At 39.6% G+C, this 19,050-nt stretch overlaps 1 protein-coding gene across 1 annotated transcript; it reads right to left on the bottom strand.

Moving 5' to 3' along the window:
* Positions 1-4,225: 4,225 nt before the first annotated feature.
* LOC121890389 (serine/threonine-protein kinase 38-like) lies at positions 4,226-17,545 on the bottom strand. The gene is made up of 14 exons (XM_042402586.1): positions 17,179-17,545; positions 9,809-9,948; positions 9,355-9,406; positions 9,136-9,258; positions 8,877-8,960; positions 8,129-8,252; positions 7,508-7,662; positions 7,257-7,359; positions 7,068-7,129; positions 5,975-6,092; positions 5,595-5,718; positions 5,322-5,417; positions 5,112-5,203; positions 4,226-4,840 (listed from the first exon to the last, which is right to left on the bottom strand). Exons 2-14 carry the CDS (start codon positions 9,940-9,942, stop codon positions 4,716-4,718), a joined length of 1,392 nt encoding a protein of 463 aa, XP_042258520.1. The 5' UTR covers positions 9,943-9,948; positions 17,179-17,545; the 3' UTR covers positions 4,226-4,715.
* Between the last annotated feature and the right edge of the window lie 1,505 nt (positions 17,546-19,050).

Below are 19,050 nucleotides of genomic sequence, written 5' to 3'. Positions count from 1 at the left end.
GAATATATTAATGAGCATTTCCTTCAGACAGGTTCCTTCAGTTGTCTACAACAATATGTACACATCATCACACTTAATACCTCACAACATAGTCCTGGCCTGTGGAGGGTGGTTTAAAACATTTTACAAGGTTGTGTTGAGACTGAATTCTTGCTTTAATGAGAGGAGGGAGGAGGGGGGGAACGACATTATTATCCAAGTCAGAGGTTTCTGAGGCAGAGAAGCAAATTGTTTGTTTATAAGGATTCATATATTTTGCTCTAAGTTAGGGAGTTATCTTTTCATGACATTATATGACATCGATCCAACTGACACCACACAAGGCGAGTCAGTAAGCTGGTTTGGTCCTTCGGAGATGAATTGTCTTGCGTAGCGCATGATGGAGGTGGCATGTTTTATTAATATTCTCTTCTAGATCCTGAACTCTTTCTTCTCAACCTCATGGAGAAATGAAGTCACAATAATTTAGCTCCCTTTAGATAAAGTGACATAGTAATGGATTTCAAGTCATCTGGTGTACATGTAGAATTGTATAGATCCAAAATATAGTATTTATCCTTCGTTTACTTTTTTAAAAACATTTACTTTCATCTCCTCAGTGTCTACTTTTGAAGAAATAAAAATAATAGTCAGAACTTTTCTATTACAACACACAACATGAGTTTGACATTGAACAAAGGTGGCACGTCACATCACAACAAAAAGCACTGAGTGTCTACTTCATCAAAATGTAGATATTTTTGTCACTTGCACTTACATTCACCCTCTCTCTCTCTCCCTCTCTCTCTCTCTCTCTCTCTCTCTCTCCCTCTCTCTCTCTGTCACACACACACACACACACACACACATGCACTCGTGCACACACACAGCTTTTCCCATCTGGGTTGCATGAATAACTGTTTGGCTGTGATATAAGAAGCAGTTTGGCTTTCCAGGTTGTGTCAGTGTGTTCCAGTGATTAGACACAACAAGGATCTGCAGCGGTAGCCATCAACAAAATCCCCCATCATGCATCTGTCTTGCCGCTGTCGACCAGCGGCTTCCAACAGCCCAGTCTTAGCTTTTATGTTATTTGTATTTGGGTTACAACATACAATATATACGTATTTTACTATGAGGAAAAATACTAGCCAATCAGGGCTGCCCATCTGATGTGATGCAGATTGATTGACTGTATGTTTCCAGACATTTTGTTTTTAGTAATTAAAAGGGGCACTCCACCTCTGAAAACAGTTGTATCATGTTTTCTGTGGTCTGAAAAAATGACCCTGATGATGTCATCTAAGACTAAACTGATGATGTCATCAGGGTTATCTCAGCTTCATCATATAAAGCACAGAGACTTCAGATTCCTAACAGAAAGCCTGAATAACAGACTGGGTTCATGGACTTTTAAAGACATGGATATTTACTAGACAGAAGGCTGTTATCACATTGCATTATGGGAAGTGTAGGATTCACTATTTGGAGACTTTAATCATACTAGGGACTGAAAGTTAAGATATCTGGGCCTCTGTTGCATTATTTAATCATTTTAGTCTCCCAGCTTTACAGAGATGCAATCACTGGAGTACCCCTTTGAATTCTGGGAAACCAAAAGACATGAAAATCTTCCAATTTAAATACACAGAAGATTAGCACAAATTCTCATTTATGAATTCCTTCAAGAAAAACATGAAAAATAATAAATAATGCAGAAATATACACATCAGTCAACCCTAATTTGTACATTGCTCGTGTTGCTTGCAAACAACTTTTCTTGTCTGTCTTGATGGGGTGTTCACGGCCAACAGATTTTCAGCAGGACTGCCTGGATCAATTAAGGTTAAACAGATAAAAGACTGGTATAGGTGTATTACAACTAATCTATCAACCTGCTAGACCACCTAATTCCTTTCAATTCCTCAAAAATAGCACCAGAACAGTTAAATATTAGAGTCCTGCAATGGCCACAGCTGAACTTAGTCATCCTCAGTCTGTTTCCTTTTCCCATATGTACATTTATAGCATTTCTTGCATTTTGATACTTAACAGACGCGCTAACTGAAAAACATTTGTCTCTGCACACTCATTTTCTGACAAGTGTAGAAACAGAAATAGTAAACTATTCCATACCCACGTTTAGCTCTCTCTGAAAGGTGTTTGTAAAATATTATATGACAGGTAGTTTCAGGTTAAGTGCAGTGAGCAACAGCTACATCTGAATGTGTGTTCAGATCACGACGTGTGATGATCAGAGTTCTTTGGTAACTATTTTCAGCGCTGTGTCTAGTCACAACTCTGAGCAGACAGGATGGTTAAATGGTTTGTTTTGTTGAGAAAGACAAGCCTTGAGTTTGATTTTTAAGGTTTTTAGAACATGAAGAACTTTCGATGAAAACTTGATTCAAAATAAACAGAAATTTACAAACCTCAAAGACAAAAAACATACATGTGTCTAAGATATCCACCATGTTGATCTATTCTTACTTCATTTCTCATATTATTGAATCTTTACTTGACAAAGTTACTTTGCTCATTGCGTTTGCTTTGATGCAATATGTTTTTATGAGTCCCTTCCTTATTACCCAACCTGTAATAAACCTGTCTTTTGTCTTTGATCACTGTTTCCTCATCAGGGTTTTGTATTTGCTGTACTGTTGATTGCTCACAAATTGACCTGTAAAGCTTAACTAGTGAGGTCAGAATAACTTTATATCCTTTTTTCTCTCAGCTTTTTCCTGCTGCTGCTTTTCTCCCTCAAACAGCTCTATTGTGTCCACCTTAATGGTAATTAATAGCCTTCTGATTAATTACTAATAACATTGATAAAATATCAGGTTAAATATTTATCAGCTATTTAAAAAGGCACTTTGCATGTTTTGTCCATCTAAGAAGGAAGTGATTGGCCCTTGGACTGATTAGACTTAAAATCAGGGGAAATATCAATTACTGGGGCATTGATCTGAACAAAACAACAGGGCTGTAAAGGGAAGTGACACACTCGGGCAGTTTGTTTGGCAATGTGAATGGGCGGCACTCCAAGGTACCGGATGTCAAGCACAGGGTAGACTTGCATTCACATGTTTCCTGGCAACACGTTGTTCCTCTGTAAACAGCGCTGAGGCAACTATTCAGGAAGTGTTGCCCCACAGAGCCGCCACAGAGTCGCACTGTGTATTACCACCATGAGGGTTAAAGGAAGATTCCAGCATGATTTGAATTTTTGCTCATTTGCTTATTTTTGATCACTTCAATGCTAATTCTTACTGTTTTTCACATTTTCTAATTATTTTTTTAGTTGAGTCGGTTCAAAACAGCACAGAAAACAACTAGACACTTTGAATTCAATGAAGAGGCAAAAATTATACTATTATCATGAGAAATCCTTACACTTAAAACATCCTCTAACTTTTTATATAAACACACTTCTTACAGAACCTAACAAGACTAAGAGTGTATAGCCTTGCTAGCAGGTCTATGAGGTGGTATTTGAGCTAAATGTTAGCATCAGCATGCTAACATGCTCACAATGACAATGCTAATATGATGATGTGTGGCAGGTATAATGTTTACCATCTTAGTTCAGAGAGTTAGCATGCTGACATTGGCTAATCAATACATTAGCCAAGTACAGCAGAGGCTGAAGGGAATGTCATTAATTTGGTCAAATTGGAATTTTGATGTAAGGATGAGGCTAGATGAAGTTAGGATACTTTGTCTGGGCACCATGGATATCTGTACCACATTTCATAGCAAGGTATTTCAGTCTGGAACCAAAGTGATAGACCGACTAACTGTTACTGCCATCCCTAGAGCCCTGCAGCTAGCATTCATCTACTCTATAACCCTACAACATTTACACACAATGCTGTCACCCTGCACATTACAAACATTTCTAACATTGTCTCAGACAATCTTTAGGCTTATTAAACTTCCATTGGATCCACTGGCACTTTGCTAACAACAACTTGCACCAGCAGCATCTCCAGAAGCTGTCTCTTCTCACATAAATAGCTGAAGGCTCCGTCTACTGTTGAACACAACCCAGTCAAACCAACAGATAAACCCAAACAAAATGCTTCTGCCAGCTGTAGACTAAAAATAAATTGAAACTAAAGATACATTTTTCACGCAAAGCTTTAAATTACTGAGTAATGCTTAAGCATAAAGTGAGCAAAACTGGAAATCGTGCTGGAACTTTCCTTTAAATCCATGAACAGAGTGCGGCAACAAGAACGAGAACAAGTGAGAGGTTCCTGTTCATACTTACTAATAATCCAGAGTTTGACTACAGTGTATAGAGCGTGTCTTCAGTATCAGAGCTAATTTAGCCACCAGTGTTGAAACTATCGATGTGAATATGTCAAAGCAGTGATTTGTATTCAAGCCTCATTCCCACTGTAAATCCTCTCCAGAAGCAATATGCCGCTGTACATGCAGATATGCTGATTTAGTGTCCTAGTTTGTGAGCTGGCCTGAGAGCTATGGCTAAAGACGGCACATGTACAGTATACGATATAAACAACCGAGGTAATGCGGTAACGCTCCTTAATATCCGAGCTCTTGGCGTTCTTGCGGCGGCTGAGCAGACCTAAATAACTTGTGATGAGGGTTAAATTTAGACTGAGAGGCTGATGGCGCAGCCTTCAGCACCAGCAGGGCTCCATGGCCCGACCCTGTGTCCGTAAACGTCTATTTTTCTCTCCACAACACCGTCTCCCAGTTTGAACGTGTCAGGCCTTCCCTGCCTTCATGTATGTGGGGATGGTGCCTCGCTGAGTCAGGCCCTCGAAGCGTTTGTACGTGTAGTTGAGGAACACCCAGTCCTTTGATTTAAAGTCTGGCTCCGTCGCATTGGCTGTTCACAAACACAAAAACAAACAAAAAGGGGTATTATTACTCTAATTGCCACTTGAGGGCGTCCATGCAGTGTAAATTAGAGGAGAGTTATAAGCACGGAATACAACAGCAGAGTTGTTGTTGTTGCTCAGAAGTTACATAAATGACCTTTTTCTTGAGAATCTATTTTGAATCAGTAAATATATTTAATGATCTAACATGACCCAAGGCTAGTGTTCCTAATAAGAATTTCCTGCAGTGCTGCTGGCAGAGTACTTCATAAGACGAACCTGGCTGAAGGATGTCTGATTCAGGGAAGTCGTCAAAGTTTGAGGTGTCGTCGATACTCTTGATTTCAATGGAGATGGCTGCTGGCCGCTCCCTGTGGAAGCAAAACAGAAGGAATCATGGACGAGTGCAGAAATAATAAGCTGAAGAGTGGTATTTTCCTGAAATTGCATTATGCATAAGCTGTGTCATATACCCTAAACTTCATGTACCTGATGTGTTCCCAGTCCACCGACTCAAAGAACTGATGACTTTTGATCTCCTCCACACTTACTGCTCCAATCCTGTTTTCAGCATCAGTGCAATACCTGAAATACACACATACACACACATAGCAGACTGGTATTATGATTATTATCCAATAAAACTTTATATACACATTATTCTAACAGAGGAAAATATTCAAATATTCATTGGAAACACAAACATGTTGGGCATGTCCTATTCATGTGAGTGAGAGTTCATCTGAACTCATCTTTACATACCGTAATATCAAGTCTTTGGCCCTCTCTGAGATGGGGACTTCAGGTGGAAAGACGAGGGTTTCCTTCCAATTCATCACTTTCCTGTACGTCTCCTGCGGCGTCTCCGAGCAAAAGGGTGGATAACCTGAACAGAGCCAAAAGACGTTTTTTAAAACCCCACATATTCTACAATATTACCTGCAGAAGTAACATTGTAAAAAAACAACATTGATAATTATCTTCAGTAATTTGATGATCTTGTGCAATATGTCATTTTTAAATATTTGTCAATGTATTACTGTGTATTACTCTTATTTTTAGTCTCCACATTAATTTCATTAATTCATCGTGTACATCCTCACCTAACTCTATGTTTGTCTCACAAACAAATGCATGCTTACCGATGAGCATTTCATACATGATGACACCCAGAGACCACCAGTCACACAGCTTGTTGTATCCCGTCTGCATGAAGACTTCAGGGGCGATGTAGTCTGGCGTTCCCACAGTGGAATAAGCCTGAAAGTCATACAGAAAGTTTAGGAAGGAATTCAATTTAATCTGAGTACACAGATTAATACACTGTGAGGGAAAATATATTTTGGGGAATGATGAGACTAATGATATGGCCCCATGACTAATGTAATTTAGTGTAATTTGTTATTTATACCCATTAAATCAAACATTAATATATGTAAGAAAAATGAAATATTATAACATATGTCCTCTCCTGTATACTGCACATAATACTGACCATCAGCCACTTACAGCTGTGTATAAATTAAACACTGTGCAAGTCCTACTTGATTGTAAATGCACAATTTATATGTGAAGACAAAGCAGTATAAGAGGTTAACATGTGTGTTTTCAGTCCATAAATCTATGCTTTCAATAAATGCTGCATTACATTACTCAGACATTGATGGGTTTTTTTAAATAATTAGAGTTCCCCGCTTTTATTCTGAATGTCTGATGCATGTTCCCAAAACTTTACTTTGAATTTCCATGCCATTTCTCTACCATATAAATGACCACCAGGGGGCTTTGCAGCATCCAACATTGTGCACTTCTCTTCCCTTCTTACTCTTGTTTCACCGATTCCAAAAAAATCAGACAATGTAACAATTTAAGATACATTTTTAATGTGGTTAATTAAGTTGCTGAAAATTTGGATTTTTGTAGAATGAGAAGTGCGTAGTACATTTGGAGACTTGGGGTCGGGTTATGCTAGAACAGTACTGGTTTAGACATCAGACAAGCAGTTCTGATGAAGTATACTGACGCCTTTAACATCGGCCAATTTCACTGATGTTGGACTAATTTTCATTTCATCCAGCACCTGCTATTAATGTATATGAATCTGTTAATTCTTAGGCTCACAGCTCACAACAGACACAATGGCTGTCCTTGAGCAAGACACTAAAGTTTCCTCCACCTGCTCAGTCACAATAAGCTGCTCTGGAACAGAGTCTCAGTAAAATGCCAAACTCGTACCAGCTGCCTCCGGTTCTTCTTCCAGGTTTCTGCTTTCCTCTTGGAGTTCATGTTTTGAAAAGCTGCAAAATGCAGAGAAGAAAAGGAGAGGAAAAACAAGTCATTACTTGAATATTTACAGCAAAAATGCATCTGGATCTGGCTACAATAATGCTGAACTTTTCTTATGATTATTAGTTTTTAACTAACAGAAGTCGCTGGGTGGGTTGTGTGTCAGGTTTCTGTAAAATTCTGTGCGATGAGCCTTCTTCAGTCCTGTACACAAGCCAAAATCTGACAGCTTCACGTGTCCCTGTGAGCAAAGAAACATTTGATAAGTCATCTGTCACACATTACTTTTGTGTTTATGAGAAAAATCTTATACATGAATAACATCAGATTTCAGTTTAACAGCACAAACGTGTGTGTGTGTGTGTGTGGGGGGGGGGGGGGGATCTCACCCTGGAGTCCAGCAGCAGGTTATCTGGTTTGATGTCTCTGTGGATGAAGCCCAGCTGGTGGATGGAGTCGATGGCCAGCACGGTCTCTGCGATGTAGAACTGAGTGGCCTCCTCAGACAGAGTGTCCTTCTTCATCAGCAGGGTCATCATGTCACCTGACAACGAGATCAGACACCAGAACTTTTAAAAATGGCCATCCACAACATTTTTGCACCAATACATGTTTCTTACACTGATTTATAACACAGAATAGTAAATTCATCCTGTCAACATTTTGATAAATCGTTTTTTTTTCTAATCATTCAATATCTGCTAGCTCTTTCCTGTTGCTCTTGTTTCTGTAAACTGATTGATTTCACTAAGATAGAGACAGAATCTCAAACTTCAGGAAGTGAAAATCCACAGCTCACATGTTCACAAGACATGATGTCTTTGGGAACACCCTTAAAATAATGATTAAGATTTGTTAAGATCAGGACTTTTCCTCATTTCTGTGATTGTTCTGCTCTTCAACAGCGACCCCATACAATCATTTTTGTGTGACTTGCAAGTCAGACAACTGAATTTAACTGCGGTCTCTAATGAGAGACCTTTTATCAACCTTTAATTATCATTTCGCACCTCCGGGCAGGAACTCCATGATGAGGTAGAGGTTCCTCTTGTCCTGGAAGCTGTAGAACATCTTCACCACCCAGGCACCGTCTGCCTCCACTAAAATATCCCTCTCTGCTCGGATATGAGCAACCTGCAAAGAGAAGGTGGACACTTACAGCATACAACACAACTAATTATTGTATTATTATTGTATTTATTTATCGGGACAGTGTACAGTTTTTAACATGAATGATGCACTGCACCGGAGTTAGCTCAAAGCTAATTTACATCTGCAGTCACCCACAATCAAAACATACAACAGCACAACAACAAACAGTACAAAGCAAAAAACACACAGAATACATTATACAATATACAAAATACAAAGCTACACACAATAGCACATCACATACACCAACAAAGTCAACTAGAAATTAATGATGTAAACTTGTCAAATTAAAAGCAAGACTACCTGCACTAATGAGAAGACCATAGATGGAGTTTAGACTCAGTGGTCACACAGCTGATTGGTCTTTAGTAGATAATCTAAAATTCTCAAAGTTCAGTAAATTGTATTTCTCCAGTACCCTACAGTGATGGAAATGCACTGTCAAGAGTTTTCAGAGTTTGTTTGTATAAGGAGGTTTTATGGCTGTTTCTCCAGCCTGCTCCCAACATGTGATGCAATAAGACATATGGGAAAGAATTACAGCAGTGTAATCATAATGCTGTAGCAGCTTTAACAACCCTGTAGTGCTGACACTACATACTTTACCTGTTCCTTCTCCAGCATATCTGCTTTTCTCAAAATCTTCATGGCGTAAATGTGCCCTGTGTCTTTTTTCTGCACCAAACGAACCTGAAGGAGACGACCTCACAGTTAAAAATCACAGGAAATATTTGTTCACCTGAATTTGCTTGAAGACAGGAAATGAAACTAACACTGTGGTAACACTGTGATAAACGCACACGAGCACTGCGGAAACCACATACACTCCTGAAAAGAGTTTTCCCGCTCTTTTCTTTTCATGTACCTCTCCAAAAGCACCTCGTCCAATGACTTTAAGGGACTCAAAGTCATCCAAGCCCAGCCGCGTCCTCTTCAGTCGCAAAAACTCGGTCTCCTTACGAGCGTGCTGCGAGCGACGCATTACTTTCTGCAAAACACAGAGAGAGACACTGATTCAGCTGAAGAAGAGGAAGAAAAAGTTGAAAGCAAAAAGTTTCTCTTGAACAATGAGAGCTTCCTTTACCTCCTCGTCTGGTAAACCCTCATCTTCCATGGCCTTCTCCAGCTTCTTCTGCCTAGAAATTTTAAAAAAAGCACAAACTGCTTTTAAAAATATAAAAATCACATTAAAGGCTGCAAAAATATGGCAAAAAACCCTCCTTGTACTCCTAGTTACTTTACAATATGAGAGATTTGTGAGTGGAAAGATACAAGGAGGGATTAGACGACCTATAACCTTTCAGATTGTGAAAAGTAACCCCCTCACAGTGGACTAGAGATCAGCTCTCAGGTAATATGAGAACATGAGAGGTAGATTATGAGATGGCCTTTGTTGTGCTCACACCTGTGATGAAACACTGCAGCATTGTTAACTTTTCCAGTGGCGGATGGAGTGACACCTGATGCTTTAAACAACAGCTACATTTGCATGCAGGATAACCACAGTGGTCTTGTATTAAAAGGAAGGATCCCATTACCTCATCTCCCGCTCCTCGTGCTGGGTGAGCAGAGTGCTGTAAAAGTTTTCCAGTGTCAGCTTGGCCACGGTCACCCTCTCTCGGGTGTGGTTGCTCATGGGAAGGGCAGCTGCAGTCCCTCCCGTCATGGCCATACTATCCTGGTAGACAGCACACAGAAAAGAAAAAAAAAAAACATCAGGTTGTGTTCATCGGTACAGTTACTGCTTCCACTTGAGTGGCAAAGTTTGGACAGATACTGTCCTTACACCAACTGTGTCTATGTCAAAGGACAGTTTAGAGCCAAGTATTAGTGTAGTTCAGAAAGGTCTGCCAAGTTTCCTCCAATTTTCCAGGGAGCCACAAACCTGAGCTTCTCTTAGTTTGAAAGGTGCACCGTCACTTCCCTCAACGGCTGAGTGACTAGAGGAGCTTAAGTTTAACTTTAGAGAAATGTAATTGATAAAGCACCTTGAACTGCATCAGGATGTGACTAGTGTAAATTAAAGCTGTATACTCCCTCTATTGTCTCTTCCAATTGCTCTTCTGTTACAACCAAAAACTACTATCTAATGAGGCACTGTGGTGCAGCGGTTAGAAGGTTCTGGATCTCAACCTGCCGGCCAGCCAGCTGGTGCCTTCTGTGTGGAGTTTGCTGGTAAAGACAAATTGCCAAAGGTCTACTAGTTGGAAGATTAGGGAAGAAGGATCATTTAGATTTACCAAAACCTCAAACCTGAAGAAACCTAAAGCAGTGAGGAGGACATAAATGTGTGGGAGGGTTCCCCTCTGTGCAGGCACCCCAACACACCAGTAGGAGTCATTGGTGAAGCAACAATGACCCCTCACTGCCTCCCCCTACATACACACTGTCAATATTTAAAACATCTACAGTGTTTATTGACACAGACATCAACAATTTAGCAGTGCAACTCATTAACAAATTAAATGCCACAATCAAATATAACAAACTGCTCTTATTAAAGGAGTACAGCTTTTTAAAAAAAATGTCAAAACTATTAATCATGGCATGTTTTCTTTTTAGAGAAACACTCAGGGAGATTTTAATGTACGAACGGTAGCGGTTCTCAAGATACTGTAGATTTACGAATTCCAAAGAAAGCAGGAGCCACCGACACTGGTTGAACTCCCTGAACCTCTTGCATAAACACTGAGATGAAGGCATGCCAGGCTGAGATGTTTGCAGCTTATTGATGACATGTTGCAGCACGTTTTCCGTGTAATGAAGCAGTCATTTTGTGCAAAATTACCAAGTGGAATTCAATGATATGAAACATTGCCTTTTAATTTAAAAGGAGGATAGAGGTCAATGATCTGGAGCTATTTAATCTCTTCTCACTAAATGCAGCATCACTGAAACTGACATCAAATCTTTGACCACAGACTCACAGGAGGTGCCCAAGTCGTACCCATGGTACAAAAACATTCTAGTAAGTCTTTTCCAGGGTCACATGGATGGCTCATGGTCTGCAGGGTTTCATTCCAGGAACTTATCGGTGACATCTCCACAGATCTTAATCAGTGTACATTCCTGTGCATTTTCACACAGTCTCTGATAATATCGAATCGCCAAAGAATTTAGGACAGAAATGTACTGGTCAGCTGAGGAGAGATCGGATGTTGATTTTACTGGTGATAGTAAAACAAAGGCAAGAACAATGCATCGGATCGGAGCAGCACACAAGTCCGGCTATACGTCTGTGCTCACTTCTACGAAACAAACAAATTGGGAAGGAGTTTCTCCACAAGGCAACATATTGACATCTTGGATTTGATGTGAGTGGAAAGAAAACCACAGAAAGCAGAGAGAACACACACACACACACACACACACACACACACACACACACACACACACACACACACACACACACACACACACACACACACACACACACACACACACACACACATACTGAGGTGCAGCCTACAAGTTGTATTGTGTTGTTGGAATTAAAAACCAAAACTGAATGATGCTGTGAAAAAGTTCAAGGAGGAAGACGGAGGATGTGTACATCATCAAATCACGTCAGCAGTACGCCATTAGAAAACCATGAATGGGCTTGATTAGCTCACACGGAGATAAAACAGCCCTGCAGCCCAGAGATAGGACCCATGTTTCGTCTGGTTACCGGTCCTTTTCCCGTCTCAGCCCCAACAATCCCAGAACAACACAACACTTCCTGACTTCTGAGAAAAAAATCACTGACTCACTTCTGCAAACTGCGTGGTTTTTGTTAGATTTCTGACGGCTAGAGACTTTCACAAACAAAGGTGTAGAGTTACTGAGTTCTGTACACTTTTACCTGAACACATGAAGGTCAACTTGAAGGGGAAACAGCACTGATGATCACCAGTAAAATGATGAATCTTAATCACCATGCATCCGTGGCCATCACATACAGCAAACACATATCACTTATCCGATGTAGGCCCTATGTGACGTTACATTTTTGAGGTGTTCTTCAGCTACGGTGCCGAGTCACATGCTGTATGTACAACAACACCATAACAGAGAAGCATCATTCATCATTGGACCAGAGTTCTTTTGGTCAGAAAACAGCTAATTTAGGTTGCTCAGTCAGAGACTCTTGGTGTGAGAATGCTGTGAAGTGCAGCGCTGTGCTGGAGTAGCTGTAGGAGGACAGGAGAGTTTTTTCTGCCACTGAAACGTCTTTGTCTGTTGCCACTGACTAAGATCGTCTACATTCCTTTTATTTTGATTGACTACATAATATAAACACAGACTCTCAAGCAGGGTTTCAAATATCAAGACATTCTTTTTGACATTATTTTGTCATGCTCAACATTTTCTGTATTGAGCTGATAGAAATTTTGCACAGCAGACATGCTGTGCCATAGTAGGGAAACCACAGGTCCTACTAACGACATTAACGACGGCTCTGCTTTATTCAAGTGTGACAGTGAGACATGACAGTGCAACAGTGAGCCAGCACGCACGACACCAGGACCCTGAAACTGAAGCAGCTAAACAGATGTCATTCATTTTATTATTTACACCTGTGAAATGTCAAAACACCCACTAGTGTACACTCTGTGGGCCTGAATGGGTTTTGCACTTGTTTTCCCACCAAGGTGGAAAATGAAGCATCATTCGAACTGTTAAAAAGTGTTGCATCACAGCGCAGCCAGCCAGGCCTTTAGCTCAGACTGAAGGGATCCAGTCTGGTTTGAAGTTAAGCAGATCCACCCCATAGCTGAACAAACAACCTACACCACTCAAGCTCTTATAAGGAAGACATTATTAAAGCAGGCTAAATATTTACAGACTAAAGCATACAGCCGAAAATAGGGACCAGCAGCTTAATCTGGCAATCAACTACAATCTACAAATTGCACCAATAAATAATAGGGTTACAATTAACTATGTTTTATTTCAATTTAAAATTATCTTAGTGGTTATATGTCTGTATACTTCTTGTGAACTTTGTACCCTCATCTGGTCTTTGTCCACCCCGATATGAACGAAGTGAAAGGAATTTTGTTACTGGTGCTCAGAGTGTTAAAAAATGATATTTCAACAAGTCAACATCATTATGTACCTCAACAAAACAAGGTCCCAGTTATTCAGCATAATCATCAGTCCTCATAGATTATTTCTTTTTAACCATAGATCTTAAGTATTTCCAACAACAACTGCTGACAGCGAGGTCTGTAGATAATCCATGGGCGGACACTACACAGCCAAAGACCAACAACAAAATAACAACAAAGCAATAATCCTCCATTATCTGACAGGGAAAGATAATAAATATCAGAGTAAAGCACTATGTGTGTGTGTGTGTGTTTGTGTGTGTGTGTGTGTGTGTGTGTGTGTGTGTAGGGAAATATGTTATCTGTTATGTTCATTTAAAATAAAATAAAATCCCAACAGAAGATTTAGAGTATAATGTTTTCCCCTGATGGTGGGTTTCTCAGTTTTGGTGTAAAATTCTTCAGTTAATACGTGTATATGGAAATATATACACACACACAGACAGACACACAAACACACACACACACACTCCACCCTTAAGGACTGTAAGTGACTGGACAGGAAACCCTTTCCGTCCTGAGTGAAAGGGCTCAGTCATGACGCCAAAGAGAGGAATGGGGCACACATGCTCGCTCACTCCCTCGCGCACACACACACACACACACATACACGATCATAGGCTTATAAGAAAAACAACATATATCAGCTAGGGCTGCAACTATTCATTCAGCTAATTTCTTTATTAATGAATCTGTTGATTATTTTCTCTCTTAATCGATTAGTTGTTTGGTCTATAAAATGTCAGAAAATGGTGAAAAATGTCAATAAATGGAAAAAAAAGACAAACTCCAAGTCTCACATGAAATTTTAAGAGATTGTTTAAAGCTCTGTTAAGACAGCTAAGGCACCATATGATGCTGAACTAATTAATAAAAATGCCCACAGATCTAAAATTCTGTTCAACACAATTAACTCCATCTGAAATCCTGCTGCTGCTGTCGCTACCCCTGCTTCCACTACTGAAACCTGAGAAGTTTCTGAATTTCTTCACCGACAAAATTGACAACACAAGATCTCACATCTCACCAACAGTGATCCCTCAGAGCCACATTATCCAGTTAGTCGCCTCCAGCAGTTTCAACCGGTGTCGTCCTGCCAGCAGTCTGAGGTGGTCTTACAAATGAATCCCACCTATTGTCCTTTAGACATTGTACTGCCACGCCTTTTCAAGGAAGTTTTTGTCACAAACTGCCCTATTATTTTGGCAATAATTAATAGCTGTTTAACAAATGGACTACTCCCTTCAAGTTTTAAACATGCAATTGTGCAACCCCTACTAAAGAAACCTAGCCTAGACCACAATGACCATAACAACTACAGGCCCATCTCCAAGCTACCATTTATTTCTAAGATTCTGGAAAAAGTTGTCTTCTCCCATGTCTCCTACTTGAACACATTCAACAACTTTGACAAATTCCAGTATATTTTTAAAGCTCTGCATAGTACAGAATCCACTCTGCTGAAGGTACATAACGGTATCCTTCTCTCTGTCGATTCCTGGTTCTTGTGTCATTTTAGTCCTGCTCGATCTCAGCACAGCATTTGATACAATCGACCATGACTTTCTTTTAAAATGCCTGGAGGGCGAGGTCGGTCTTCAGGGCCCAGTGTTACAAAGGTTCACCTCCTGCCCGAATGAAAAAAACCTTTTCAGTCAGAATAGGAAACTGTTCTTCATCCCCTGCTCCCATTAAATGTAGCATCCCCCAAGGTTCAATTTTAGGGCCTCTTTGATTCTCATTATACACGCTTCCCCTGGGCTTTAAGTTATACAATATTCTTTATCACTGTTATGCAGATGACACACAGTTTTACCTACCAGTTACACCTGACAGCACCTGGTCACTGAAGAATCTCCTTAACTCTCTAAACAACATCAAAATGCTGGATGGAGAAGAACTTCCTTCAACTAAATGAAAACAAAACTGGAGTAGTTATATTTGGCCCTCTTAGCTCTGTCACTTGCCACAATGCATTTGGTCCCCTGTCTGCCAATTTGCACAATGTAGTTAAAAATCTTGGTGTCTTCTTGGCCATTTCATTGCATTTTAACAAACAAGTCAGTTGTGTTGTGAAGAGCAACTTTTATCAGCTTAGAACCATAGCCAAATTAAAGCTGTTTTTATCTCATGAAGACCTGGAAACAGTTATCCATGCTTTTATCACCTCTCAGCTTGACTTCTGTAATTCCATGTATATATGTATATGGGATTGACCCATTTCACCCTTTCTCAACTCCAAATGGTTAAAAATGCAGCTGCTAGACTTTTAACTGGAACAAAGAAAAGACAACACATCACTCCTGTTCTGGCTCACCTGCATTGGTTACCAATGAAATGCAGAATTGTCTTTAAAGCCCTAAGTTGATTAGCTTGACAATATATTACTGATCTGCTAATTCCATATTCTGCCCCCAGGTCACTTAAGTCATCCTCACAACAACTCCTCTTAGTCACCACTCACACCTCAAACCACAGGTGACCGGGCTTTTACTCCCAGGCTCTGGAATAGTCTCCCATCCCACATTAAGTCCTGTTGCAACACCGACAATTTCAAATCAAATTTAGACCCACCTCTTTTCTCTTGCTTTTAGTTCAGTCTGAGGTTGCCCCATTGGTTTAACATACTCTTACTGCATTTTAATCTGTTGTTGGATTTATCCAGTTTCTCTTAACTTTGTATTTTGTTACTTTGATTTTATCATTTTAGTTGTTTTAAGTGTTTTTCATTTTAGTCTTGCCTTCTATGTATTACATTGTGTATTATTGCCTTAATCATGTATACCTGTATTGAGGCAGGTGTTAATCCATCTGCCTCGACTAGAGAGCACTTTGGGTTGACTCCTGTTTTTAAATGTGCTATATAAATAAAAGTGACTTGACTTGACTGCCACAACCCAAGGTGATGTCCTCAAATGTCTTGTTTTGTCCAACCAACAACCCAAAGATTGGTTAATCATCATAGAAAACTAAAGAAACTTCTTTAAAAATAACGTAAATGATTAATCAAATATCTTAATGGTTGGCAATTAATCCAGTAATCATTGCAGCTGTAATATAGGCTATAACCTCTTTGTGTATTCCAAACTAAACAATCACTTTCATTTTGAAAAAGCCCCATAACATTCCAGTAACAGGAACTTAATAATAATACTGGGTATTTTCTATTCAGTAATAATCCAAACATACACTATGCAGTATTATTTCCTGTATTTGTTACATATTGTTACTCATAGCTGTACAGTGTTTTTCTTACTGGAACCTAAGGATATTCTTCAAAATGGAAAAAAAAAACTACAAAAAAGAAACATTCATTTAAAATCTATTTTAAATATATTTGCCACAGCAAGTAATTGCAATTCAAAATGTAAGAGGACAAAATTAAAGTAAAATATGTAACTCTTTAACTCTTAATGTATTTTTATATTTAATGTGTAACTTCTGTCAGGCTGTGAATCCAGTGTGCTGTATTTCACTTTCACCTTCACCTGAGAGGTAAACGTGGAGCCGCATTAAGCGTGTCATTTACACACGTTTATGTTTATGGTGTTTTACAGGAAACTAGCACTTTTCGTGCCACTCTGTCAAAACCTGTAACTACTCTCTGTCACAGCAGACATGACAGCCGTTACCAGCTACATTTCACTGTTGAGATACTTACAGATTTTAAATAATATGAGGTCATTTTAAACAAATACTGGGTTTGCAGCTGTGTGTTGGCTAATGCTAGCGCTCTGTCTGGCAGGTTTCGTGACAGCAATATATACAAATACGACAGTATGAACAGCATTTTGTACGGAATATTTTCCACCTACCTCCGTGTCCTGCTCCAGAGTCACTTATTGGCTTGCCGCCAGCCCACGACCCAGGTGAAACAAATATACGGTGTTTTTACGTGTCTTTCTGCCTGATATTCAGGCAGTGGAGGCTAGAAGCTCCAGTTATTAGCTACCCTTTAGAGGAACCTCTGAAGTAAACATCACCAATATCAACGCCAAATCATAACAAAAGTCCTCTGACGCTGGCAACAAGCTAACCTGAAATTATTTAAACATATTTAACTGTTTACATTGGTACCTCTTGACCTCGAAATGTAGTGTTTCGCCCGTTTTTATCGCTATAAAGTATCAAATAAGCAGCGCTGCTTCCTGGGAACCGTCGGGCTCATCAGACCGCCCCAGCCACGAAACGACGTAGCGTTTGAATGGCGTTAGCACGAACCAATCACCGATGAAAAAACTGACCTGGTGGTTTCTACCGACCAATAATATGCGCAATATACGGTTGAATGACAAACGTATCAGCCAATAAGAAGATCTTAAACGCCCCTAAAGGGTTTTGTTCCAGGACAAGCGTTTGCAGCAATGAAAGAATAAACTGTAGCTACTGTAGTTGTGAGCTTTGTTACATAATTTTATAAATTATGCTTAAAGCACACCCTTGCTAATTATTCATATATTCTTATGATACTCCTTAGAATTATATTACACAAACATTACCATGAAAATAGTTTCATCCTACAAAAATAGCAAATGCCATATGAACTACAAGAAAGGTCAATAAAAGGTCACTTTGAGATCAAAATACAGATTGCAGGTTTTTAATTGACAGAAAGGACTAAGAGACATTTCCAGGGGCGGGGAGTATATGAAGAATTCATATTAAAATATACAAACGTGAAAGCAAAACTGCAACCTCAAATTGTATACTTCCTTGACATTTTATAGGGCTTTCACCTAGTGACAATATAGCTGATAAAAGCAGTATAAAATTTGATAAGATAACAATGAAATTACAGTTGAAGCAGACCGCAAGCATCTTCAAGCAATATTCAAGGAGATGTTTCTGCTAAAGCAAGATCTGAGATTTTTGGTGTAAACGTTCAAGATGACTGCAGCTTGTTTGGCTAGAACTAGATCAAATGTGTTCATTCTTTAAACTAGGCATCACAGACCATTTTCACACTTTCACACCATTAAAATCTAGAAATTCCACAGGAAATTGACTTATTTCCTCCTATCATCCCAGCAAGGGTGCTTAGGAATGTCTTTGCCCTTTCTGAATCCTTCATTTCCTTGTAGACTTGTGTTAATATGATAAAGGTGTTCCTCTACAAACACCAAACAGGTGTATGTGGCAAGAGATGACTCCTGAAAAGTAAAAATAAGAAAAACTCTAACAGCAGCAACAAGGTTTTGCATGCCAAAAACACAGCAAAAAGCAGCTCAGGCTGGTAGGTGAAGTTTCTCTTTCATAAATCTCCTTATTTGGAGACTTTACTGTTAGAGCCATGATGTCAACGTGCACAGAGGTGGGTGTACCCTGCTAACACCTCTGGGTGTGGTGTCCAGCAGACAAGGCTGTTTTTATATTTCTCACATCAATGGGGCCCACTGAGCTGTGACACAGCACCTATATTTAGATTTGGGCTATAAACTCTCTGGCCTGCAGCCTACGCTTTGCAAAGTTCAGTCTGAAACGGGCTCAGACCGCTGCACAAAATCACTGAGACTCACTGTCACTGAAATCAAGGCTGTACACAACATGACTGCTGTGTGGAGATTTTCAATTCTTAACTAGAGGCTATTACCAGATTTTTTATATAATCACAGGTCTATAAATCATCTTGTGATTGCCTGGGTCCTCTCAGGCTGCTCGAGCTTTACAAAACATATACACACAAAAAG

The sequence above is a fragment of the Thunnus maccoyii genome, chromosome 23, assembly GCF_910596095.1.
Source record: "Thunnus maccoyii chromosome 23, fThuMac1.1, whole genome shotgun sequence".
Taxonomy (NCBI): domain Eukaryota; kingdom Metazoa; phylum Chordata; class Actinopteri; order Scombriformes; family Scombridae; genus Thunnus; species Thunnus maccoyii.
Note: the sequence above shows the minus strand (reverse complement) of the source record. Positions and strands in the feature narration are given on the sequence as shown.